This window comes from Idiotropiscis lumnitzeri, chromosome 15 (genome assembly GCF_059441095.1).
Source record: "Idiotropiscis lumnitzeri isolate Australia: NSW breed Sydney's pygmy pipehorse chromosome 15, RoL_Ilum_1.0, whole genome shotgun sequence".
Classification (NCBI taxonomy): Eukaryota; Metazoa; Chordata; class Actinopteri; order Syngnathiformes; family Syngnathidae; genus Idiotropiscis; species Idiotropiscis lumnitzeri.
Window position 1 is genome coordinate 14,807,721 of NC_142405.1, and position 25,403 is coordinate 14,833,123.

Below are 25,403 nucleotides of genomic sequence, written 5' to 3' on the forward strand. Positions count from 1 at the left end.
CGGGTACGAATCTTACATTTGCTGATACGGATAGTTTAATTAGGCATTTGGCTTTTTGACAACGATCTTACTCCATAGGCCTCCCCCTTCTAGGAAATGTCGAGACTGCAAATCAAAGTGAGCGTGTTGACGTTGATGATTTCCACTGTTAGGACGATGTCGCCATCGAGTGGCGCTAAATCAACGAACAGGACTCACTCTGTTGTCATGAAGACAAATAGGAACGTTACCGTCCAACCATACAACGAACCGTGTGAAATTCTTTGCGTTACATAACTTTTGAGTACCGTTAATCAACGTCTGTCCACAGTCACAGTCGAAGCTGCGCTGACACCAGGCGGAGATCATTGACTGAGCACAGCGCAATCGTCGGATGACCAGAGACCTGCGAAATAATGGTGAGCGACATACAGCACAAGTGTATTCAACAAATTGAATGGGCGATAGGAATACGTTCACGAACGAAACGGGGACTTGGATTTCGTTCTTTCGTCACCGTATTATTCTTTTGTATGTACCAAAACTGCATCTGTGTTCAGAGTACACATTTTAGACATTCTGCTGAGCTGACTGTGATATCAGTGAGCGTAGTGGCGCGATGAGGAGAAATCACACGGGCGACGCCCACACTGCCGTCGCCAAGGAAACAGGGCGTGGAATAGGCGTCACTGAAGCAGGTGGGCGCTGTGATTGGCTCAGGTCTCGTATGATGTCGTAGCGTGCCATGGTTCCATGTGGACTCGCATTATTGTAGAATCCGCTCAACATGGATTGAACTGATGCTTGGAGGTTCAAGTCCAGCCCACTCGCTCTCCCCTTAATTTGAGCAGCCTTTATTGCTCAAACTCAGTCGCAGGCGCATTCCACTCTCTTCACCCTCGCAGGTAAGTCACTCTTGTATATATGTGTGCTCCACTATACCATATTACAAAGTTGAACACCTTTAAAAACATGTTTGTATTTATTTATTTCATTTCATTTTATTACATAGGTACCAATTCAGCTGTTGTAAAAGTAAAAGCTTGCTTGCGCAACGCAGATGTAAACACATTTTAAAATAAATACTTCTGTGAAATGTTGGAAGTATGATGTTATTGTCTGAATAATTTACGTACATGATGGTTAAGGGGTGATTTAAATTTCAATGACACCACAAAAGATTGCGAATCTTTTCATAATGAAAACGATAAAAACGTTTTCATGCACATTAAAATTTATTATGTATTAATTGCATAACGTTTAGCTGAAATACATGTCTGGGGAATGCATAACTTGATAGCATCTGTCAATAACTAATGGTACAAACCCTAACCCATACCTTGACACACTCCTGTTCAAATATCAGGTTTTGTGTTTGGAAAAAATAATAATAATAATGATAATGAGGCCAAGAGAAACGATTGAAAAAAATTTTTTATTATCAATTTGACATATATACAGCTCAATTGGATGGAAAACAAAAATCTTTTGGAGAGTAAGAAAAAATGTACTACTGCAGTGCTGCCAACTGTTACGGTTTGTCTGTATTTTGTGACGGAAATTTCTGAACACTGGGTCGTTACAGACGTAACATTGATTGCTCATGACAGCTGTAACACCGACTGTTCCCGATTTATAAATAATTGCAGAGCATAAAACTGCTCCCAAAGTTTTCCCCTAAAATTTGACACAGTGCACATATGTGACCAATTATGCTTTTTTTTTTAAATTCTTGAATATATTTTTTTGTTGTTGCTGACAAACTTTTGCTCCACACATCTGCCCATTTACTGTAACAGTAATATAGTGAACATGTGTGTAAATGTGAATATTTACTTCCCAAGTGCATTTGTGATTAATTTGAATGCCTAAATCTTCTACTTGCGGCACAATTTCATGTTAGGGGCAAACTATGCCGCAAGCAAAAAAATAAAATAAAATACTGAAGGCGTCATCTCACTCAGTGGTGAAGGCTTACGAGTGTTGCACACATAGCGAATCTTAATGGCCCTAAAATGCAGACATATCGAGAGGCAACAGTGGAAATGGTAAACTACATTAAATGTTGATTAATTTCAGCAAGTATTTCAGTTAAAGTGTTTTGATAGCTTAATTGTTAAATAATAATCATCAAGGAGTTTAATGACTTTATGTAGTTCAGGAAATAGAAGAATTTTCTCAAATTCACATCTTTTAGTTGGTGAGAAACAAATTTAAAAATCAAATGTTAATGGAAAATATATTAGTCATCTAAATTCAACAGTAAAATAATTGTAACACATTACAAAAGCAAGGCAATTTCGATTAATTTTGACACCTTTATATCCAACTTTTCAAGTCTCATGAAACATGTTGATGCAGACTGTACTTCTTAAATGTTGAATCATTTTGATTGATTAATAAAATGTACATATATTAGGAAATATAGCTTCCCGCTGTCCAGTCAGTAACATCACACTTGGTAACATGCAGGAAACGTAAGATTGTATTTGTATGTTGTAAAGTCTCCCAATTTCACGAATGAACATAACAAACAGCAGAGGCGTGCATCAATTAAGGAGTCAGTGGTAGGCGGGCCTTGTCTGCTGGCCTAACATAATCAAGAAATCATGATCATATTCTTCAGATTGATGTCATAAAATATCATGGTGTTGTAATTTTAGGTGAGAGTTTTTATCCAATCAGAATTCAGCTAGCTCGTGTTGCCAGACAGATTTCACGATGCCAGTCGCATGCACTATTCGTCCAAGGCACCAGCTCAACTATGAGTCTCTTCCTGAAGATCTTTTTGGGAGAGCCCTGGTGCCTTTAGGAAGAAACTCATTGTGGTCGCTTTTATCTGCAACTTCCTTCTTTCATTAATGACCATCTCATGACCATGGGTGAGGGTGGGAATGCAGACCGACTCGTCGAGAGCATTGCCTTTTCGCTCATCTCCTTTTTCAAAATGACTGACCAATGCAGAGTCCGTATAACTGCAGAGTATACGGTGTACCGATCAGCGCCACTCCATGCTTCCTTCACTCAGAAACAGGACCTTGAGATATTTAAGCTCACACAGTTACTACACTACTGTGGAATGTGATGGTGGCGACCCTAAGTGGACAAAAATAATATTTTCACCTCACATGCATATATTTTAGTATTATTTGCATGAAGCTTTAAAAAGACAGATAAATAAATAAAGGCAATATTTGGTCACTACGTAGTGGATTCCGCCTGTCATGTGACAGTGTTTAACATAACCCCCGTAAAAAAAAAAAAAGATTATTTATTTACGGTTTTAAAGTTTCTTAAATAACAGATCCATCTAATTAAGAAAAACGAAAGGTTCAGATAATGGATGGATAAAGAGTAAAGCTCTAAATTCCATGCATAGGATATACTACTCCACTGGGCATGAAAATGATAAATGATCTTGGCAGGACCATCAACATGCTCACTGTGAAAGCATATTTCAATAGACATCACCAACTTGACTCACTACACTGCTGTGCTTGACTGAGCAGACTTAATATTTCTGTACTGTGACCTTATCGTTAGATGTCCTTTCACAATAGTTCTTTTTCATGTAGTGTCTGGGATTTTGTTTTCTCAGAGTGTTGTGGTTCTCCTATTCTGGTATTCAACAGTGCTACTCCACCATGCTGACCCACCTGTTCCGTATTCACGGCCACGTGGTGGCTTCCCATCCATGGGAGGTCATTGTAGGCACTATCACCCTCACAGTCTGTATGATGTCCATGAATATGTTAACTGGAAATGACCAAATCTGTGGCTGGAACTTTGACTGCCCCAAAACGGAAGAGGTGAGTTGAATGCCATGATTCAATCTACTGTCGTAACACCATATTTCAATTAGGAAAGATTCCACATCACACACATCACATTGTAATACTTTATTTTTTAGATTTATTTTTTCATTTATTATTCATTCGTTTTAACAGCAAATTCTCAGCAGTGACATAATCATCCTGACCATTACCCGTTGCATTGCCATCGTCTACATTTACTTCCAGTTCCAAAACTTAAGACAACTGGGATCCAAATATATATTAGGTATGAAAATGGTTCATATTACACAAGATACCAATAACTAGAATTACTTCTGTATGTGATTTTTGACCCGTGCATTTTTTCAGGCATTGCAGGGCTTTTCACAATGTTTTCCAGCTTTGTATTCAGCACTGTCGTCGTTCACTTTCTTGATAAAGAGCTGACTGGCCTCAAGTAAGATATTATTATTATTATTATTATTATTATTATTATTATTATTATTAGACTATCACTGTCTCCATTGGAGAAACTTCAGTGGTTTATAATTATTCTGTCTTGTCTTCCAGCGAGGCTCTGCCTTTCTTTCTGCTCCTGATTGATCTGTCCAAAGCATGCGCTCTTGCAAAGTTTGCCCTTAGCTCTAGTTCTCAGGTACTAAACGTGCAGTGGAACCCATAAAAAATAATGATTGAACGTTTTTTTTATTTTGAGGATGAGGTTAGGGGGATTGATTTTAGTATTTCAATGTTTTTTTGGGTTTTTTTTTCAGGATGAAGTTAGGGAGAATATTGCTCGAGGTATGGCAGTACTGGGACCTACTTTCACCTTAGATGCTCTGGTGGAGTGCTTAGTGATTGGTGTAGGAACCATGTCAGGTACCATTATTTTGGATTTATTGTGGTTAGATTGTGTGCAGGGACAAAATTAAGCATCACTGAAAACTCGATCTTGACAGTTGTTTTTAATTTGATTAAAAGTATCATGTGAGGTTTATCAGCCTGTGCTGGGTGGCAATAGGCTATTATGTGTATTAGGGTAATTGTAATTATATTCGTGTAAAAAAACACACACACCATGGAAAGTTGTTTATTTTATGAATGTAAAATATTTGAATATCTAAGTCCCGAAATGCAATTGTAAAATACCTTTTATATTTCAGGTGTTCGGCAGCTAGAAATAATGTGCTGCTTTGGCTGCATGTCTATTTTAGCCAACTATTTTGTCTTCATGACATTCTTCCCTGCATGTGTGTCATTGGTGCTGGAGGTAAGTGTTCAGTTTCAATAGATTTGTATGTACTCAAAGTGTTTGCAATTGTATTCATGATGCCTGCGTTTTACTAAAGTTGTCTCGTGAGAGTCAGGAAGGCCATCCGATTTGGCAGCTGAGCCAGTTCTCTCGGGTGCTGGAGGAAGAGCAGGATAAGAAACCAAATCCTGTCACCCAGAGAGTAAAAATGATTATGGTAACAACTCTTATACATTCCTGTTGTTTTTTTTAATTCCGTCTGTCACTTATATTGTGTTATGTTCTTCAATCCGAGAATGAGCTTGTTGAGTTGTGCATCTCTTTGTCTGCAGTCTCTGGGCCTTGTTATGGTTCATGCTCACAGTAGGTGGCTTGCTGAGCCCCTGTTGTTCAATGCTCCAGTGGGAATTCCACAGGGTGCCATTGATGAAGAACAACTCTCCCCCAGGAGGATCGAACCACAGATACCTCTGTGGCATTTTTACCTCACCAGGTATGTGGACACCCGCATTACAGCTCTCAAACAACTTACAGGACAAAAATCAATGCCCAAATATGTTTCTCAGCATGGCAAAAGGTCAGCAATGGTGTTTCAATTGTGTCTATTAAAATTATTGGCAAAAGACATCCTAACCGTGTTTGTAATGACTAATTTATATTTGGCTCACTCACAGTCTATACACACACACAAGTCAATTTACACATCACTCACATCAATAACAAGACATTAGCTTCTTATCATGATGGGCCTGACTGTGAGGTGATATATCAAATTTTGGCTTGGGTTTACGAAAGGAAATTAATGATTTTACTTAGTATGGTAGTATAGATAATATTGTGTGTGTGTGGGGGTGCGTGCGTGCGTGCGTGTGCGTGCGTGCGTGCGCGTGTGTGTGTATAATACATGGTAAAATAAATCATCAGAATCAGAGGTGGGCATTTTATTAATCATCCGTTAGTGGACTGGGTACCCATCTGTCATTGGTCATTCCATCTTTTTTTCAGGCCGAACTAATCGTCAGTTGGTCAGTCCATCAGTCAGTAGAAAGAAATTTGCATTACATTTCGTACTAATGGACATTTTCTTTGTATATTGATGTTAGATTATATCAATAAAATGTCCCTTAGCAATTTACCTTTGCTAAAGAAATATAATTTTGAGAACTATTATTGAGAGGCTCTCAAAACTCAGTCTGTGGTTCAAATATAGATGTGATGATAAATATTTACTATACGTTGACATTGAACCTCTTCGTCGTGATGACGTAATCCGTTTCCGTGTCCCGGTCTGAGAGCGTCTGCTAAATTGCTAACGTAGCCGTATAGTCTTATTTTTTGTTCCGATACGTAATGGTTGCAATTCAACATTTCTGTTCATAGCTGTTGGCTCACCGCCTAAACGCGATTCGTGTCAGACTCTTGTTTAAAGTCGAGCATACAACGAAGCACTTATTACTTTGTAATTCATTTTAGCGATTAGCATGCTTAGCACCTCCTCGTTCACCTCCTCGTTTAAAACGCTACTTGTTAGTGGGGTCATTTATTTGTCATCGCGCAGCTCGTGGCTGCTGCTTTGCACGGACTTAGATAGAGTACAAATAAAGCTCATACTGCTGCGGCACAAGATAGCTTGGCGGCTACTATTCAAGTAGCGGCAAAAGCAATTACTTCCGGGACAACGAGCCAATGCGCAACACTTTTTTTTTTTTAAATCAGTCCTGCATGACCTACTGCGTGAGGCACAAACAGCAGCTTTGGCGATCTCAAAATCGCGTTGTCTGAGATTGCAATCTCGGTCCCAAAACCTTACATCGTTCAGCCGTACTATGGCGGAAAAAAAGTATGTTCCTCAGGTTAACACGCGCCTCCCTCAGCCTCGCACCGCCCCACTATTTGAGAAGCACTGAGTTATTAGTCTGCCAGTCGGTCCGTTTTTACTTCTATTTATTTGCATAAGTCAGCTGGGATATGGTCCTGCTTGACAGAAATTGAATTTATGGAAGTTAGTTTTGTTGTTTCCTAATTTGTGGTTGTACCCTTTTTTTGTAATAATACACATTATTTCTGAGACCGGCAATCAAAGGCAAAAGATTTGTTTAGCATTTGCAAAATATAACTTGCCAGTAATCGATATACTATAAAAAAAATGATTTTGAGGGAAGCAATATATAACTTACCTTTTTTAACTGATGTTTTCCTACAGAATGATTACCATGGACATTGAGCAGGTGATCTGCCTGTCCTTGGCTCTGCTTCTGGCCATTAAGTACATCTTCTTTGAGCAAGTGGAGATGGAGTCTACCCTGTCAATAAGGAACCCCATCACTTTGTCCACCCTGCCCCTGACTCCACAACAGGCCATGGAGACTTGCTGCAGGAAGAATCTTGATCTTCTCCAACACCATGCACCCTCTCCCAGTTTTCCTTCTACCACACAATCCAACAGGGAAGATATAGGTCTGTCTGTCTTCTGTTGCAGTCATTTAGAAATATGTAATCGTGGTAGGACTATATAAATATTCATAATTAATCAAATTTAATAAACTGAAAATATTTGACACCAGCTCCATCCCTCGTCCTTGTACAGGATAAGTGGTGTTGAACAGTACGCACAATAATGTTATTCAATTAAATTTTTTTAATTTTTGGAGAGGTGGAAAAGTTGCTAAAATGAATATGTTTTGCTGCTGTTGCTCTTTACTGTTTTTGCTACTGTGTAAAAAATGGGTAAATGCTTTAATTTATGAATATAATTTCAATCGGCATTATGAACTGACAATTCAAAAAAGAACAAAACCAGTCTGCTTGGGGGTTTAATCCAACCTGCAGAATGATTTTGCAAGTGAAAGAAAAGACTGTAGCAACCTTGCAGTTATGATATACAGTCGCAGTCTGAACGAGTAGCGGGTGAATAACTCCCTCTTTGACTGCACCTGCTGAGCCATCAAAAATGTACAATAACACCAGAAAAAGTTGCGAGCATTGTAGTTATTAATATAAACATAACATTTTGCCAGTACTGTCACAAAAATAATAAAAATTGTAAAACGTAACTCAGTTTACTACTTCTCATTGCTTCTCTAGATAAAGTTATCCGGCCCCTGCTTGGTCCTGTTAATGATCCTGGATCGAGTAACATCTTCGTTATAGGTGAAGGAGAAAAAGAAATTAATTCTGAAATCACAGAGCCGCACCTCCCCTTGAAGCCAAGGAGCCTTTGTGAATGTGCGGCCATTCTAAACATTCCAGAGGTAAGACATTTCTACTTAGTTTCAAATACAATGGACGTGTTGGCAATTTTTTTCATAGTATTGATCGATCTCCACAAAAATTTGGGTGAGAATCAGCCGAGGATTGGAAACGAAGCGGCTTATAGAAATGTCTAATCAACTGCCCTGCCCGTCGTGTGAGAATGGTGTCCCTTACCACACGCTTATTTTTTTTTCTCAGATTGGCATTAAGATTTTCTCACATTCCTCTCTCTGTAATCCAGTGCTTCTCAAATAGTGGGGCGGGCTCCCTTGGGGTGGGTGCGGTGCGATCCTGAGAGGGGCTCGTGTGACCCTGGGGAACATGATTTTTTTCCACCGTACTACAATAAAGTGTAATTGCACATCCACTCCAGTAGTTAGCAGTGGCACTCTCATTGTCCATTGTGCGCAGCGAGTATTAACTCTATGGTGTAGCTTTGTTTTGTAACAAAAATGCTATTATTTATAGTTGCAGGTTTGCAGCAGAGAGTGGGTGGAGGGGTGGGGCGCGAATTGTTTTCTTGCTAAGGGGGGCAACAGAACAGAAAATACATAAGAGAAAATAATTGAGAAGCACTGGTTTAATTACTCAAGGTCAAATAAAAAAAAAATACTCTGTTGTCGACTGAAAGCAAATATCAAAACTTGACCCAATTTGTGCTGATTACACTGACGGATGAATATTCACTTGCGGCAGCACTTAGTCCGTCAATTTGCCCTCTATCATCGGGTGTTAATAAAATGGCGGTGCGTTGGTGACAGACTCATGGACCATTCCGTCAGTCTTCCATAAGTCCAAAACGTCGTTGTTGAATAGCGTGTGCCAATTGCGCTCATCACTGACATTTTGATGTGGAGAATATGGTGCTGATGTCTCTTGCTTGTTGCTATTTTAAGTTCCCAAACTTTTGATATTTTTTTAAATCTAAAAACTCTGTTCCGTTGTTGCATCTGCTAGATTTGATCTTCCCATATGGTGCTCTATCTGCCAGGAATTTTTTAGTTGCGTGCACTGTGTTACTCTTCACGAAATACACAAACGCTGCACAGGAATAATTGTCGGTAAATGACAATGCAAAGCGATGTCCGCCAATTGACTTGTGATCAATTGGTCCAGCTATGTCTATGTGTGCGCCATGTCGAATGCATCTTTTGCTCTCAGTTCAGGTTCTCTACTTCTAATTTGACTGAATTTTCCCAGAGTGTGCACATCAGGACCACTGGATGCAGCTACTTGCACAGAGAAAATTCCCTACAGAAAGAAGGAAATGTGTAACGCTCATCTCAGCGTTACTATGTGCCACTTTCCGTTGTTGTCCATCAGGCACACTTCCACGACTCCCCTGCGTCCTGCTACTCCAATGCATCTTTTGCTGAGATCTTATTTAACGCCAACAGTCTTGACCTTGGGTTTTAAATTAGACAGTGGTTTTAAATTAGATCGCCAAATGAGTGCTGTTGTTTGATCCAGCTTCTTTCATTTTAGGCAGCTGGCTAAAGTGCAGCTCATTCTTTCTCAGCAGCAATTAGAAAAAATAATCCATGCCTTTGTTACATCTACGCTAGATTATTGTAATGCAATTTACTTTGGAGTCAACCAGTCCTCCCTCAAGCGCCTCCAACTGGTAGCTCGGGTGACGGATCATATAACCCCCAATCTTGGCCTGTCCGCACTGGCTCCCAGTGTACTCTAGAGTTCTCTTTAAGATACTTCTATTCATCTTCAAATCTTTGAAAGGCCTTGCCCAAGCCTACCTCTCCGAGCTCCTCGCCGAGGTTGGTTACATGTGTCATCGCCATTCAAGTGGAATGCGTAATCCATGCCATCTGAAACTTTCCGTGTGTTATATGACCGTTCTTTTACACTTGCAGTTTGAGTTGTGGTGTGTGGCACTCTTAGGGCCTCTCTATACTCCCGCGTCAGCACAGTCGACAACTAACACATTGCATCACGTGACCAACATGTTGTACTGCGCAGCCCGTCTGCAAAATGTCTGCAAGACATGCCACGCACACGTCTGAAAATGTTGCTGCATGAATGTGGACCCGCGTATTCGCTCTGCTGATTGGTCCGTTATACAATGACGACATCAGGTTTACCGGCAAGTTATGCCATTTCAAAAAAAGAAAACATGGATCAAGTAGACGAGCGACTGTGTGAGGAGGTGCGCAAATATATTTATCTATTTGATACCCGGTCAAGCTTTTATAAAGATGGTCAAATGGCAGCCAACTCATGGCGTGACATTTCCGCAGCCGTAGGCTTGGAATTGTTCGGAGTGCCAGGAAGGTGGAAGGTTGCGGGACAAATTCGAAAAAGAAAGAATTGGCATGAAAAGTGTAGACGCCGGCAGGCGTAAGATTCCTGCATTATATTATTTCATCTCGTGAATCCCCATATCCGGCATCGAGAGTCGGAGTAAAACTGCAGCACATTTTCAAAACAATGCGTGTGAGTACGCAAAAGTGTGAAGGCAATTGACGCGTGACATTGACGCAGTGACATACGCATAGACATTGGACCCATAAGTAAAAAGAAGTCTTTACAGAAACTGCACCTTAACATTCTTTATCTTTATGTCCTTTTCGTCCACATTTAAAACACTCAATGTCGACACTTGTTCTGACTTGGTTGGACTTGTGACTTCATGACATTGTCCTAAGACGCTGTCCCTCTCATCTTTTCTGTGTATTCATAGCTCAGTAGTTTTCTTTTTTTCCTTTCATCCCTCCATTATCTATACCGCTTCTCCTCACTAGGGTCGCAGGGGAGCTGTTTATTTTAGTCATTTTTAAGTAATTGCTACATGACTTTGAGATAGATGGACCTCAAATGATTGAAAACATGTTAGCAGATCTTTTAATACCATTGACACGAGCAATCAGTTGCCCAATGTCTCACTGGCGTGTCAGAGTGCAGTGATGGCGGGCTCTCTGCCCGTATCATATACTCTATAACACTATCACTGTTAATACTTCTCATGCAATGTCAGCACCGTATAAGGGCTGATTAAGCGCGACATGTCTGCACCCGCATAACAGTTCCTCAATATTTGTACTGCCTTTTGTCAATCATCTGCTGCCTCTCGCATCACCAGAGGTAGACTTTTGTCATCCAAAAATTGTATCATCTCTGCATATGTATCAGCATTTTTCACTTAAATGTCGGGTGTTTCATCATCCCCCTCATCTGCTCCATTTTCAGCAGGATCAGTCAAGATAATGTCTTTGAGCCCTTGTAGCTCAGCTACTGTACCACAGCTCGTAGTTTTTATCATCCCAGTCAAAAAGTAGTCTACTCCAGCAGCCACCCGTCTCAGTTGGTCACCAGACTTGTGTTGCGTTGCGCCTTCTTTCTGGTGCTCAAGTCACAATATTCCTGTCGAGTCCTGGCTTCAGTCCGATTCTAGGCTTATAACCTCTTGGCTGAGTGATACTACTCAGCGGTAGTAGTATCGTGTCCAACTATTTCCATGATCAATGAACCGATACTATATTGCTGTAATGATGAGAGAATAACTGCAGTAAACCTGTGTACATTCAACCAATCAGTGTGGCAGAGGTAAGAACTTTAATACAATGCAACAATGAATCAAGGTACATGCAATACAGTAGCCAAACTCTATTTGAGAGCACAAATGTTAACAGTACACTCACAGGCTGACGCAGTGCAAGCTGGCATCATTTATGTTGAGTTAGCTCTCTTGCTGCAAACGTTTCGCTCGAGGCATGACTAATCGATTTCCACTCAATGCTACGTAAAAGTTTGGTTATTCTTGGTTGAGAGGTTATGCCTGGAAACTGGAGAGGGATGGATGGATAACATCAGCTCCTCAGAAGGGTCGCGGGGGGTGCTGGAGCCTATCCCAGCTATCTTCGGGCAGTAGGCGAGTTACAATTTGAAATGGTTGCCAGCCAATCGCAGGGCACACATAGACAAACAACCATCCGTGCTCACACTCATACCAAGGGGCAATTTAGAGTGTCCAATCAACCTGCCATGCATGTTTTTGGAATGTGGGAGGAAACTGGAGTACCCGGAGGAAACCCACGTAGGAACGGGGAGAACATGCAAACTCCACACAGGGAAGGCAGAGCCAAATCGATTCCACGACCTCTGCATTGTGAGGCCATTGTGCTAACCAGTCGTCCACCGTGCTGTATCGCTGCTCAATGCACATTGTAAAAATGGTGCAATCGTTCATGAAAATGGCAGGAGGAAACACAAGCAAGCTTAACAAATTGAAAATTGTATCTCACCTTTCATGAGTGCTGTTCCTCCCTTTTTGCACTACCCTAAACAATTGTTTATATAATGTTCAACAGTATAACAGTGATTTGTTCAAATAATTTCTTTTTCTGTAAATTGTTTTTACTGACTTATTTTAAAGTAATGTTGTTGCAAGAAAAGTATGGAACATTTATTCCCCCAAAGAATGCAGTTTGAGTTCTAATGTTTTTTTAGTGATGGGTTGTTTTTAAATAGTACAGATCAGAATACAGTTCAGGCATCATTAAGAGTAGTACGATCAATTAAAAAAAATTGTATTAAAATGTACAGCACATAAGTTAAATAATATTTGGACCGAAATTAATATTTTAAAACACTGTTCTAAGACTAAAACATTAAATGTAACAGGACTGTACTTAAAAGTTAAAACTGAACAGAACATGACAAATGTATTTAACTGGATTCAAAAAAATGTTTTCCATTGTGTTTCAAATGCGCATTTGACATCTGCTCTCAAAGAGACCCATGACACAACATGACGTTTGTTTTGCAGCAAGGGCCTCGTTTCCTGAGTGATGCTGAGGTTATGATGCTGGTCAATTCCAAACACATCCCTGCTTACAAACTGGAGGCCATCATGGAAAGGCCTGAGAGAGGTGTGGCCATACGGAGACAGATGCTAACAGCAAAGCTTTCCTCTCCCTCAGCACTGTCGTCGTTGCCATTCACTGATTATGACTACTCCAAGGTGAGATCACTTATAAGAAGTCAACAAAGTCAACACAAATACTCTTTACGGCTTGTTATACAAAGCTATGAATGTGTCCTCTAGGTTATGGGAACCTGCTGTGAGAATGTGATTGGATATATGCCTGTACCGGTGGGCGTGGCTGGACCGCTACATCTGGATGGGAAGCAGTTCCAAGTTCCCATGGCAACGACGGAGGGATGCCTTGTGGCTAGCACAAATAGGGGATGTCGCGCAATTGCGGTAAATTTTGTGTTTTTTTTTAAAGGTAAACAGTGATGAACATTATATATATATATATATATATATATATATATATATAAATATATGTTTATATATATATATATATATATATATATATATATATATATATATATATATATATATATCAAAGCATGTCCCCATCACCTAATTCCCAAGCAGGGGAAGAGGGGGCAGAAAAGAGAAGAAGCGGCAGTAAACAGGCCAACAAATAATTAAATTAGATGCTAAAGTATATAAATAAATGTATCAAATGTAGCGCTGCAGGAAGACGACATCACTGGAACAGGTGCATGCCCAGTTGGTCAATGCCTTAAACTTCCTAGTGGGTCACCGTCACCTAATCCCCCAGCCGGGGGAAAAGGGGGCAGAAAAGAAAAGAAAAGAGAAAAAAAAGCGTCAGTAAACAGGCCAACAAATATTTCAGCTAAATGCACAAGAGTATAAATGCGTCTTTAATAGTGTTTTGAACATTTCTACTGACGTGGAACCTCTAATATCTGAGGGTAGTGCATTCCAAAGCATTGGTGCCCGAATAGAGAACGCTCTAGAACCTGCGGACTTCTTTTTGGCTCGCGGGATCACTAAAAGACCAGCATTTTGTGAGCGCAGGTTTCGGGACGGAACATATGGTACCACGAGGTCAACGAGATAGGAAGGTGCTAAGCCGTGCAATATTTTAAAAGTAAGTAGCAGAACTTTAAAATCACATCTCAAGTGGACCGGAAGCCAATGCAAATTGGCTAATATCGGGGTAATATGATCAAACTTTCTCGTCTTAGTTAAGAGTCTTGCTGCTGCATTTTGAACTAACTGCAGACTTTTAATACTAGACATCGGGAGACCCGAGAGCAAAACGTTACAATAGTCGAGGCGAGACGTAACAAACGCATGGATTAAGATTTCCGCGTCACACGTTGATAGAATTGGGCGAATTTTAGCAATGTTACGCAGATGAAAAAATGCAGTTCGAGTAATATTTTTAATGTGCATTTGAAATGACAAAGTTGCGTCAAATATAACACCGAGATTGTTTGTTGAATCCTTTTGGGTAATATTACATTTATCGATATTCAGAGTGGTGTCTTTGAAAAGGTACCGATGACGCGCTGGTCCAATGATGAGCATCTCGGTTTTATCTGAGTTAAGACGCAAAAAATTGAAAGACATCCATTGTTTAATTTCTGCAAGGCATGCCTCTAATTTATAGCAGTCGCGCGGATTTGTTATATCCAACGGCATGTATAAGTGCGTATCATCAGCATAACAGTGAAAACTAATGTTATATTTCCGTATAATATCACCAAGCGGTAGCATGTAGAAGCTAAACAATAGAGGTTCAAGTACCGATCCCTGCGGAACTCCACATGTGATCTGACAAAGATCCGAAGTCGCATTGCCATGAATTACACGGTGCGTCCTCTCCGACAGATACGATTTAAACCAAGAAAGCGCTGAACCTGAAATGCCAACACACGTTTCAAGGCGTTTTAATAATATGTTATGATCAACGGTATCAAAAGCGGCACTAAGATCGAGTAAGAGTAATATTGATGAGGTGTCGGCGTCCATAGCTATGAGAAGATCATTAGTAACTTTAGCAAGGGCCGTCTCAGTAGAGTGGTCGGCTCTAAAACCCGATTGGAAAGGTTCAAATTGATTATTAGCAGTCATATATTCATTAAGTTGTTGCGCTCCGACTTTTTCAAGAATTTTTGCAATAAACGGAAGATTTGAAACCGGCCTATAGTTGTTGAGACTCTCTGGGTCAAGGTTTGGTTGCTTAAGTAACGGTCGGATAACGGCGGTCCTAAAAGCTGCTGGTACTATACCCGTGGTAAGCGATAGATTAATTATATTTAAAACAGACGTTCCTAGGGTCGTAAAAAGTTCTTTAATTAGTTTGCCAGGAAGCGGATCGAGCACACAAGTTGTCGGTTTTGCCGCACTAACCAATTTTGTTAGGCTTTCAAGAGATATTTTTTTAAATTGACAAAAGGTTATCGGACAGTTATCAGCCCTAATGTCCCTATTAACACCATCAATCTTCTGAGTAAAGAATTGCATAAAATCGGGAGCTGAATAGGGAGAGCTATCCGAGGTTGGTTGCTGTTGCGTTAGCATCGCTACGGTATCAAATAAATATTTACGGTTGTTTTTATGTAAAACAATTCATCTAGAATAATAATTAGTTTTGGCTAGATCAAGCGCTTCTTTGTATATTAGTAAACTATCGCACCATGCCTGAGGGAAGACCTCAAGTTTGGTCGCACGCCATTTGCGCTCAAGCTTCCTACAAGACCGTTTCAGTATGCGCGTTTCCTCTGTAAACCACGGAGTAAGCCTCTTTGGACGAGTTTTAGTTTTTAAAGGTGCGACGGACATGCGAGCTCACGAAGTTTGGAGGCGAAGCCTCATTTAGCGGTAAAAACTGATTCGGTTTTAACCAGGTCTCGCAAAGACCAATCATGTTAAGATTATGGTCTCTAATAAGGTTATTAACTAACAAGGCTTTCGATGAAAGCAATCTAATATTTAAAAAAACGAGTTTCAGTAAAATAGGTCTATCTCAGTTATTCCGTGCAACAGGACTCCTGGTCATAATATTAAGGAGATTGCCTTGCCTAGGTCCCGGATTGTACCTCGAGCAACTATAAACGCGGCGAGAATTTCCGACGGTCGGAATCTGACGAGTGCTTTTATTGTGAGAGAACGGCTCGTCATCGATAAAACCGACCGAGGAGGAATGCTTAAACCCATCATGTATTGCCACCTCAGTAGAAATTATATCAGTATGAGATGTAACAGCGTATGGTGTGTAGCGCTCAAATCTAGAAGAAAAGCTACGTGTGTTGTCTAAGTCTAGCATAGTGCTAGTTAGCTCTAGCCTTACAGACTCCATACCCTTCCTTACAGGCTCACTATTCGCCTGCAACCCAACCAATAGTCATGGAAGGCTCAAACAATAATCTATGTTTCTAGAAAGAGTGATGGCGCCTTCGCAGTTCGGGTGAAGGCCGTCCATCCTCAGCAGGTTGGGTCGGTCCCAGAAAGAAGGCCAGTTATCTATAAACTGCAGTCCCTGCTCACTACAAAAACTAGCCAGCCACCGATTTAGCGAGAATAATCTACTAAACCTCTCATCATTGCCTCTCGCAGGCAAGGGGCCAGAGACAATTACTCGATGCCGACTCATCTTTCTGGCGAGATCACAAGCCCTTGCAATGTTTTTCTTTGTAATCTCTGATTGCTTCATCCGAGTGTCATTGGACCCAACGTGTATCACTATATCTGAATAGTTAGCATTGTTTGCACTCCGCTGGTGTTTAGGTGTCTTGCGTGCTAGCTCCATAAGATTAGCTTCTATGTCGGGTGCTCTGGCCCCAGGAATACACATGACTGTGGCTGGATTTTCAAGCTTAATGTTGCGGGTAATGGAGTCACCTATCACTAAGGTGCGGGAGCCATGAGACCGAGGTGGAATGGAACTGCTATGTGTCTTAACAGGCTCACCGCGATTAGCAAGCCGTTTACGGCCAATGCTAACCAGACTAGCAGGTTGGCTACAACCCGTGCTAACAGTCGTGTCCGCCACGTTTACGCTTACCACATTACTCTGCTCTAGCTGGCGGACACGTCCCTCTAGCAGGGAGAGTCTTTCCATGAGAATGGTGCAAGTGTTCCATGTGGTGGTGCACGAAACCATGGTTGCGTTTACTCGCCCGGTGGATGAAAGCAAAGGAACAGATGTCGCGCCGAAAGTGACGTCTGTCGAGTTTATAATTGTTCCTCTTGACCAATGTTAGAATGCCTTTACTGTCTGTATAATTATATGGAATATTTTTCCAGTCTCTTGTGGATCACTTACTGTTAATATCAATGAAAACATACAAATACACAATTCCTTGGGAACAAAGTGATGTATGAACAAGAAAGTAAACAGAAGATGCGTTCGTAGCTGGCGACTCAAATCCAGAAGCGGCTGACAAAGTAATGTTCGTTGAAATTGTTCCTGTCCCTTGTCCCAAAAAGAAATTCGACATCCGTCATTTGGAAATGTTTTGGGTTCCATAAAGACGATGTTTGAGCAAACGAACATGAACTACAAAGTGCATCGTAAGCACCCGAAACAGCGCGTAATCTTTTCTTTTTCACCACCCACAACACAACCATGCTGTTGACTTGGAGCTTGTGCTAAAAGTTCAAAGTGAGAAGCAAGGTTGGACAAGTGTCAACAGCCCATAACGGAGGCGACACCATACGAGAGAACGTCTCAGAGGTGGACGCGATAGCCAAGCACATAGCTAAAGATATAGCTCCTCTAGCTACAGTGGAGCGCACATGATTTAAAGTAGCCGGTAAGAAGTACGAAAATATTTGTCGCAAACCGTACTTCCCGATATGGACAACATCGGGACAGGAGCGGAGACATGTCAAGCATTTTGCATCCACATCCGACTTGTGGTTGAGTTGCGACGCAACATGGATCCCTGTTTGAGCCTGAATGTGCATGACATAGACGACAAGTGGCGACTGCGCACCAGAGTACTCGAGACGGCACATTTTCCTGATGAAGCACACTTGTTCATTTGGCATTGGCATTTCATTGACATTTTTTTCATTTTATTTAGCATTTTGTTTACAGGTGACTAGCTCATTTGCACATGGCATTATTTATATTGTTTACAAGATACCTCAAATCTCGTTGCACACTTGAGTACAATGACAATAAAGGGATTTCTAATTCTAATTTCTTACACAAATCTAGGCCTTTGCAAATGGCATTACAGCATCGTGGCGCAATCTATTTGCAGAAAAAGATTTTGTGAGAGGTACTCTTTGTGACATTGTTCGAGTCATGCAAAGCAAGATATTTGGAATGTTTATCCAAATGATTTTTGTACTTTTATTTTTCATTGAAAGTAATGTGTACCAGTTGGTCAATAAAAAAAGCAGTTAATATGCATTTCCTGCATTTATTTTGATTTTGGTCCACGGGGGGAATTTATCGTGCATTTATCGCTATCGAGGTAAAATTGCTCAATTTATCGCGATATTGATTTTAGGTCATATCGCCCAGGCCTAATATATATATATATATATATATATATATATATAGAGAGAGAGAGAGAGGGGGGGGGGGGGGCAGAGAGAGATTACTTTGGCATTTTGTGTTTTTTTTGTGTTATCTGACTGGCTTTGTCTTCGGTACTCTGTAGCTTGGAGGTGGAGCTAGGAGTCGCATCCTGGCTGACAACATGACCCGAGGACCTGTGGTGAGGCTGCCTTCAGCCTGCCAGGCTGCCGAGGTTAAAGCCTGGCTTGAGAGCCAAGATGGTTTCCAGGCAATCAAAGAAGCCTTTGACAGCACCAGCAGGTAAGTTGAGCATGCTCGTTGATGACATGGTGCGCATGATGTGTTCCCGATGATGAGGCAGATCTGATATTTTGGCAGGTTTGCCCGGCTCCAGAAGCTTCTTGTTGGTCTCGCTGGAAGAAATCTGTACATTCGGTTTCATTCTAAGACAGGGGATGCAATGGGAATGAATATGATCTCAAAGGTAATTAACAAAGAACTGTGCAAGATTCATTATGTCAGTGTCTCTCAAGTTTTGTTCTGACATTGTCTAAAGAAGTCTTGGCATGAAAAATTAATGAAATGTACCACACAAACTGATAGTGTGTAATGTAATGCTGCAGGGTACAGAGCAAGCTTTGAACAAACTTCAGCAGCACTTTCCAGAGCTATATGTTTTGGCTGTCAGTGGGAACTACTGTACTGATAAGAAACCAGCTGCAGTCAACTGGATAGAAGGCAGAGGAAAATCAGCAGTCTGTGAGGCCACCATCCCTGCTAATGTGGTCAGAGAGGTAAGTTTGCAAGACATTTTTCTCTTAAAGTAGTACATTAAACACTCAGTGTGAAGCAAACTTGACCTGTATTTTGAGAAATAAATCTAGTTTAAGAATACTCACGTTAGTTTTTTTTAACGCAAACGTCCTAAATTCATTAGCAACGCCCTAACAACGAAAACGTTTTTTGTTCGGCAATCTCCTCTATTCTTCGGGAATGACATAATTCGCAAAACGATGTGTTGCCAGCCCCGATTGTAATGCATTGCTGATTGTCTGGTGAGCTGCTCAACTGCCACTGTTGTAGCGTTATTCGGCGAAATGCCTCAGCGCTGTGAGGCGATGCATGGTTTGCATTCTGGGAAGCAGATTTTTTCCCCAAAAGAAAGTCAACATTCGAAATATGGAATTATTTCAGTTATAAATAGGAATATACAGCACACAAAAAATCCCTCTGCCGACAGTGTCTCGCCGTTGTTGCTCCAACCCCGAGGTAATACAACAAACCTGTCCGACCATTTGAATCGCTCTTACGAGCCCCACTATAACCAGTTCAAACTCATTAGTGGGACCTGAGGTGAAACCTCATCTTCCCAAAAAACAATTACAGATGCCTTTGCCATTATAATATAATATACGCTGTTGCACACGTATTTCTCTCAAGTGGCCATCCCAGAGCTGTATAATAAAGGAGAAGAAAGGTACACGTTGAAGATGAGCTGTTGCAACTTGCAAGCACCACATTACAACACTGGACATTAGAGGCTGCTGCTGTTTTACAGAGAGTTTTATTTATTGTTATATTTTTGTGAACAAATCAGGGGACTAATGCACCTCCCCATTTATTTTTTTATATTTTTGTTCTAATTTATTTACAACTTTGCTACAGTTATACACCAGCATTTTAATTGTTTAATATTTTATATTTTGGTTTAGAGATTATTATTATTTATAACTGTTGCTGCTTTCAAGGTTTTTTATTTTCTTATATTTTTGTAAAGAAGTCAAGGGACCAGTGCAACTGCTCTTTTATTTGTTTTTTGTATAAAATATGTTTAATATTTTGCTTCTGATTACGTTGAAGTGGTAAATACAACGTGAAATATCTATTTTGTGACTGAGACCTGACCTCCGGGGTCCCTTTATATACACAATTACCATTCGCAGCTGAACCCCTTTCTCTGGATTAAACAATATTATATGAATTCAATGGTGAGTTAACCAAATTCTTCTCAAACAGAGCTATTTGAGTCATCTGGAGAAAAATGTTCTAGTGTCAACATGGCAATATTTATCGCAACCTCCCCAAAAATCGCAATGTCAGTTTTTTCCTATATCGTGCAGCCCTGGTGTGGTCTCAGTATCTATCGATCCATTTTCCGCCGCTTATCCGGGGTTGGGTCGCGGAGGCAGCAGCTTCAGCAGGGAAGTCCAGACTTCCCTCTCCCCAGCCACGTCTTCTAGCTCTTCCGAAGGGATCCCCCGGTGTTTCCAGGCCAGCCGGGAGACATAGTCCCTCCGCCGTGTCCTGGGTCGTCCTCGAGGCCTCCTGCCAATGGCACATGCCCGGGACACCTCACCAGGGAGGCGTCCAGGAGGCATCCTAATCAGATGCCCGAGCCACCTCATCTGGCTCCTCTCAACGCGGAGAAGCAGCAGCTTGATACTGAGTCCCTTCCGGATGGCCGAGCTTCTCACCCTATCTCTAAAGGAGAGCCTGGAGACCCTGTGGAGGAAACTCATTTTGGCCGCTTGTATCTGAGATCTTGTTCTTTCGCTCACGACCCACAGCTTGTGACCATAGGTGACGGTAGGTAAACCGGTAAATTGAGAGCTTCGCTTTTTGGCCCCGTTACCTCTTCACCACGACGGACCGATACAGCGTCCGCATCACAGCAGTTGCTGCACCGATCCGCCTGTCAATCTCAGGCTCCATCCTCCCCTCACTTGCGAACAAGACCCCAAGATACTTAAACTCCTCCACTTGGGGCAGGATCTCTTCCCCGATCTGGAGAGGGCACTCCAATCTTTTCCGACGAAGCACCATGATCTCAGATTTGGAGGCGCTGCTCTTCATCCCAGCCGCTTCACACTCGGCCTTGAAACGCTACAGTGAGAGTTGGAGATCACGGCTTGAAGAAGCCAACAGTACCACATCATGTGCAAAAAGCAGAGATGCAATACTGAGGCTACCAAACCGGATCCCCTCATTGCTTTGGCTGCCCCTAGAAATTCTATCCATAAAAGTTATGAACAGAATCGGTGACAAAGGGCAGTCTTGGCGGAGTGCAACCCTCACTGGAAACAAATCCGACTTACTGCTGGCAATGCGGACCAAACTCTGACAGTGGTGGTACAGGGACCAAACTGCCCGTATCAGGGGGCTCGGTACCCCGTACTCCCGTAGCACACTCCACAGAACTCCCCGAGGGACACGGCCAAACACCTTCTCCAAGTCCACAAAACAAATGTAGACTGATTGGGCGAACTCCCATGCACCCTCAGGGACCCTGTCCACTGGTCCTAAGCTGGTTCACTGTTCCACGGCCAGGACGAAAACCACACTGCTCCTCCTGGATCTGAGATTCAACCTCCCGACAGACCCTCCTCTCCAGTACCCCTGAGTAGACCTTGCTAGGGAGGCTAAGGCGTGTGATTCCTCAAAAATTGGAACACACTCTCCGGTCCCCTTTTTAAGAAGGGGGACCACCACCCTGGTCTGGCAATCCAGAGGCACTGTCCCCTATGTCCATTCAATGTTGTAGTGGCGTGTCAACCATGACAGCCCCACAATATCCAGAGCCTTCAAGAACTTCATAGTCGTTTCCGCAATGGAAGGCGTGTCGGTGGGATTGAGGAGGTCTTCGAAGTATTCTCCCCACCGACTCACAACGTCCTGAGTTGAGGTCTCACCAAAGTACTAGCAGAATAAATGGACCTAATCTCATCATGCGCTATTTACAGCACGGCAGAGCATCAAATTTAAAACATTAACGCAAAGCTAATAATCCCTGCCTATATATTTTACCATTCTTCCAGTCTCGATGAGTTTAGTCTCTACTGTCCGGTGTTCTGCCAAAATGTCCCGCCGATGCGACTCTTCCTACCGGAGGCAGATTTGACAGCCTCACAATATTTTCGGTCTCCTGAACATCTCTGAATGGCGTCATTTCCAAAGAATACCGGCATTGCCAAACAAAAGCATTTTTGTTGTTTGGGCGTTGCTATGGGTCTGACTACGAATTTAGTATGTTTGTGTTAAAAAAACTGTCAGTATTCTTAAAATAGGTTGGTCAAGTTTATGTCACTCTTGGTCTTTTAAGCGACAGTTAATTGAGACACACATTCAACGAACATAACATAAACACTTCGACGATAAAGATTAATGACTATGACAGGGAAAAAGTTAAGTCTTGCATGGCGCAATGTATCTTGCAAAATAAAGAGTAGCCGAAAAGTACACGGATTATTTATTTATTTTTTTCCTCTTCACAACCCATACGTACCCTAACATGCAAACAAAAATGTATTGGTCCCTTAACCAGTTTGGACCATTTTTGTACATTTTGTAACCATAAACGGTACGTATTTTTACCTATGGGTTTCAGTTGTTAATCCTACAGGATACACCACAAAGAAAAATGTACCCTGGAGAACAAAAATGGATCCATACAGTAGTGCCCTTTCTGCTGAGAGTGTAAGTACAGGAAGGAACACTACTGCAGGTCAATCCTGCCCACAGCAAGACTGTTCAATTTCACTCAATATCTATATAGGACTAGGGTTGTCACTATTGAATATTATTTTGTCTATTATTCCATCAATTAATAAAATAATCAGATTAATTTTGTTTGCTTTTGATTTTGTTGCATTTTTTCTGCAGTTATTGTTTATAAACCAATTGTTGTTTATTTAATAATAATATTCCCTTTATTAGTCCCACAATAGGGAAATTCGAGATTCGAACCCAGGCCTCCCGGGGAGACTGGGTCCTGAACGCGGCGCCTTAGACCACTCGGCCATCCTTATTGAAGTTACAATAGTTTAATGATTAAACAAGACCAAATAAGCAACAATTAAGCAATATCACAAAAGTTGTACACACCAACGTTTTGAAAATGAAAGTTACCTTTTGAGTGCTGATTAATGAGAAAAGCTACTAGTTGAGGCTGCATCAGGTTCAAATGTCAGTTACAGATTATTTATACTACGACTTCAAATAATTACCTGGCCATAAAACAAAGGGCTGCAACACCAGTTGTGGGCGCTATTTCTGTATATGTATAGGCACCGCTTTATGAGGCACAAGCTAGCTCATCAAGTCATCTCATGCATGCTAGCTTACCAGTGTCCAAGCCAGGTATCTCCTCTAACCAATGAGAGATGTCATGGAAACGTAGAGGATCACTGCCAATACTACTCGCTCTACCCAATGAGCAATTTCATGGCAATACGTCTACTAGAACACGTCAGGGGAGCGACTTCACTGGTCACCGCACTCCTCAGAGTCACGGTTTCAAATCAAAACCAAAAATCTCCGCATACAAGCAAACAATGAAACAAAGAAATAAGATTAAGATAAGAAGTATCTCTAATGCCATTTATATCGTCAAAAGAAATAAAAATAACACAAAAAAATTAGAACAATGGCTTCTTGGGAGCCACTCAGCCTCAGCCAATTACAGCAATGGCTTCTTGGGAGCCACGCATCCTCAGCCAATCACATGGCTGTTTAGAGAGATGTTCGTTTTGTGCTTTGGGCTTTTATATTTTTGCAGTCTGTTGCCTAAACCTGGGACGTTTCTTGCTTGCAATAACATGAATGATAAGACAGACTACGACATTGTGGACAGCTGCCCTTTTGTCCAGCTTTCTCCTAGACCATCAACCAAACACCATAGTCACATAATGTGTTAATCACAGTCAATTCGAAGCATAGATGACTCAGACTTTGACCAGCAGAATGTGCTAACATGCACTCCAAACACCCCGATAAAGGGTCGATGGTGGAGAGCGATGCTAAGTCCATATAACAGGCGTGTCGAATGCGACACGTATGTTATGGGGAAGATTTGGGACTTTAAAGTGCGCCCAATGGTCCAGAAAAGGCCAGAAAATACGGTATATTCATAATAGATTAAACTGTCTATTATTTCCCCCTATATTCATTATGATTCAGTCACTGCTATGGTCTGTTACATGTCAGAAAATGTGAACAAATGACGAGCAGAATAAATCTCACAATATTAACTCCTTGAAAGGCTGAAATCAGAGGATCTGAATAATTTAAGTTAAACGTGGCTATAATCAATTAATCAATTATCAAAATAATAGTGATTAATTTTAACACCCATGTATAAGACGCGAACATACACACACGAAAATATCTGACCAATATTTTCTGTACATCAATATCACAAGGTGTAATAGAGTCAAGGAATTAAAGATTTAAGTGATTGGTGATCGGACACACATCACACATTTACACGTAATTTATTAATATTTTTTTTCACGGAAGTGTTTTGCGTAGACTATAGTGTTGCAATAATAAAATACTGTTTCTGAGTCACTGACAGTGTTAGCGATACACTCACCTGACGTAAAGAAAACTCACGCTTTTCTAACAGATTTGTTGGCATTTTCTTGTATTGTAGGTTTTGAAGACCTCGACAGAAGCTCTGGTGGAGGTGAACATCAATAAAAACCTTGTGGGCTCGGCCATGGCTGGCAGCATTGGTGGATTTAACGCGCATGCAGCTAACTTGGTAGCAGCCATATATATTGCTTGTGGACAGGTAATAACATTCTATCTATATTCTATCTGCTCTTTTTAATTGCATTCCTTGCTTAATACTGTACCTGTATGCGTCTCCCCCCCCTCAGGATCCTGCCCAGTCAGTGAGCAGCAGTAACTGCATCACCCTGATGGAGGTTTCAGGCCCTACTGGTGAAGACCTTTACATCAGCTGCACCATGCCCTCCATCGAGCTTGGCACTGTAGGGGGTGGAACAAATCTGCCTCCCCAACAAGCTTGCCTCCGGGTATGTTCACATG

The 25,403-nt window shown here is 41.4% G+C and overlaps 1 protein-coding gene across 3 annotated transcripts in view; it reads left to right on the plus strand.

The window, feature by feature from the left end:
• Positions 1-205: 205 nt before the first annotated feature.
• hmgcra (3-hydroxy-3-methylglutaryl-CoA reductase a) overlaps positions 206-25,403 on the plus strand; it is a 31,254-nt gene continuing 6,056 nt past the window's right edge. The window contains exons 1-18 of one of the 3 annotated variants that reach the window (XM_088317629.1): positions 206-398; positions 3,612-3,788; positions 3,927-4,038; positions 4,122-4,209; positions 4,323-4,407; positions 4,526-4,631; positions 4,916-5,022; positions 5,102-5,221; positions 5,337-5,497; positions 7,208-7,461; positions 8,089-8,255; positions 13,040-13,234; positions 13,319-13,477; positions 18,715-18,872; positions 18,951-19,056; positions 19,196-19,366; positions 25,003-25,143; positions 25,232-25,390. In XM_088317629.1, the coding sequence (XP_088173755.1) occupies positions 396-398; positions 3,612-3,788; positions 3,927-4,038; positions 4,122-4,209; positions 4,323-4,407; positions 4,526-4,631; positions 4,916-5,022; positions 5,102-5,221; positions 5,337-5,497; positions 7,208-7,461; positions 8,089-8,255; positions 13,040-13,234; positions 13,319-13,477; positions 18,715-18,872; positions 18,951-19,056; positions 19,196-19,366; positions 25,003-25,143; positions 25,232-25,390 (2,469 nt within the window). In that variant the 5' untranslated portion in view covers positions 206-395. Of the gene's footprint in view, positions 399-727; positions 885-3,577; positions 3,789-3,926; positions 4,039-4,121; positions 4,210-4,322; positions 4,408-4,525; positions 4,632-4,915; positions 5,023-5,101; positions 5,222-5,336; positions 5,498-7,207; positions 7,462-8,088; positions 8,256-13,039; positions 13,235-13,318; positions 13,478-18,714; positions 18,873-18,950; positions 19,057-19,195; positions 19,367-25,002; positions 25,144-25,231; positions 25,391-25,403 lie in introns of those variants that run through there. The other 2 variants (XM_088317631.1, XM_088317632.1) reach the window with 2 other exon arrangements.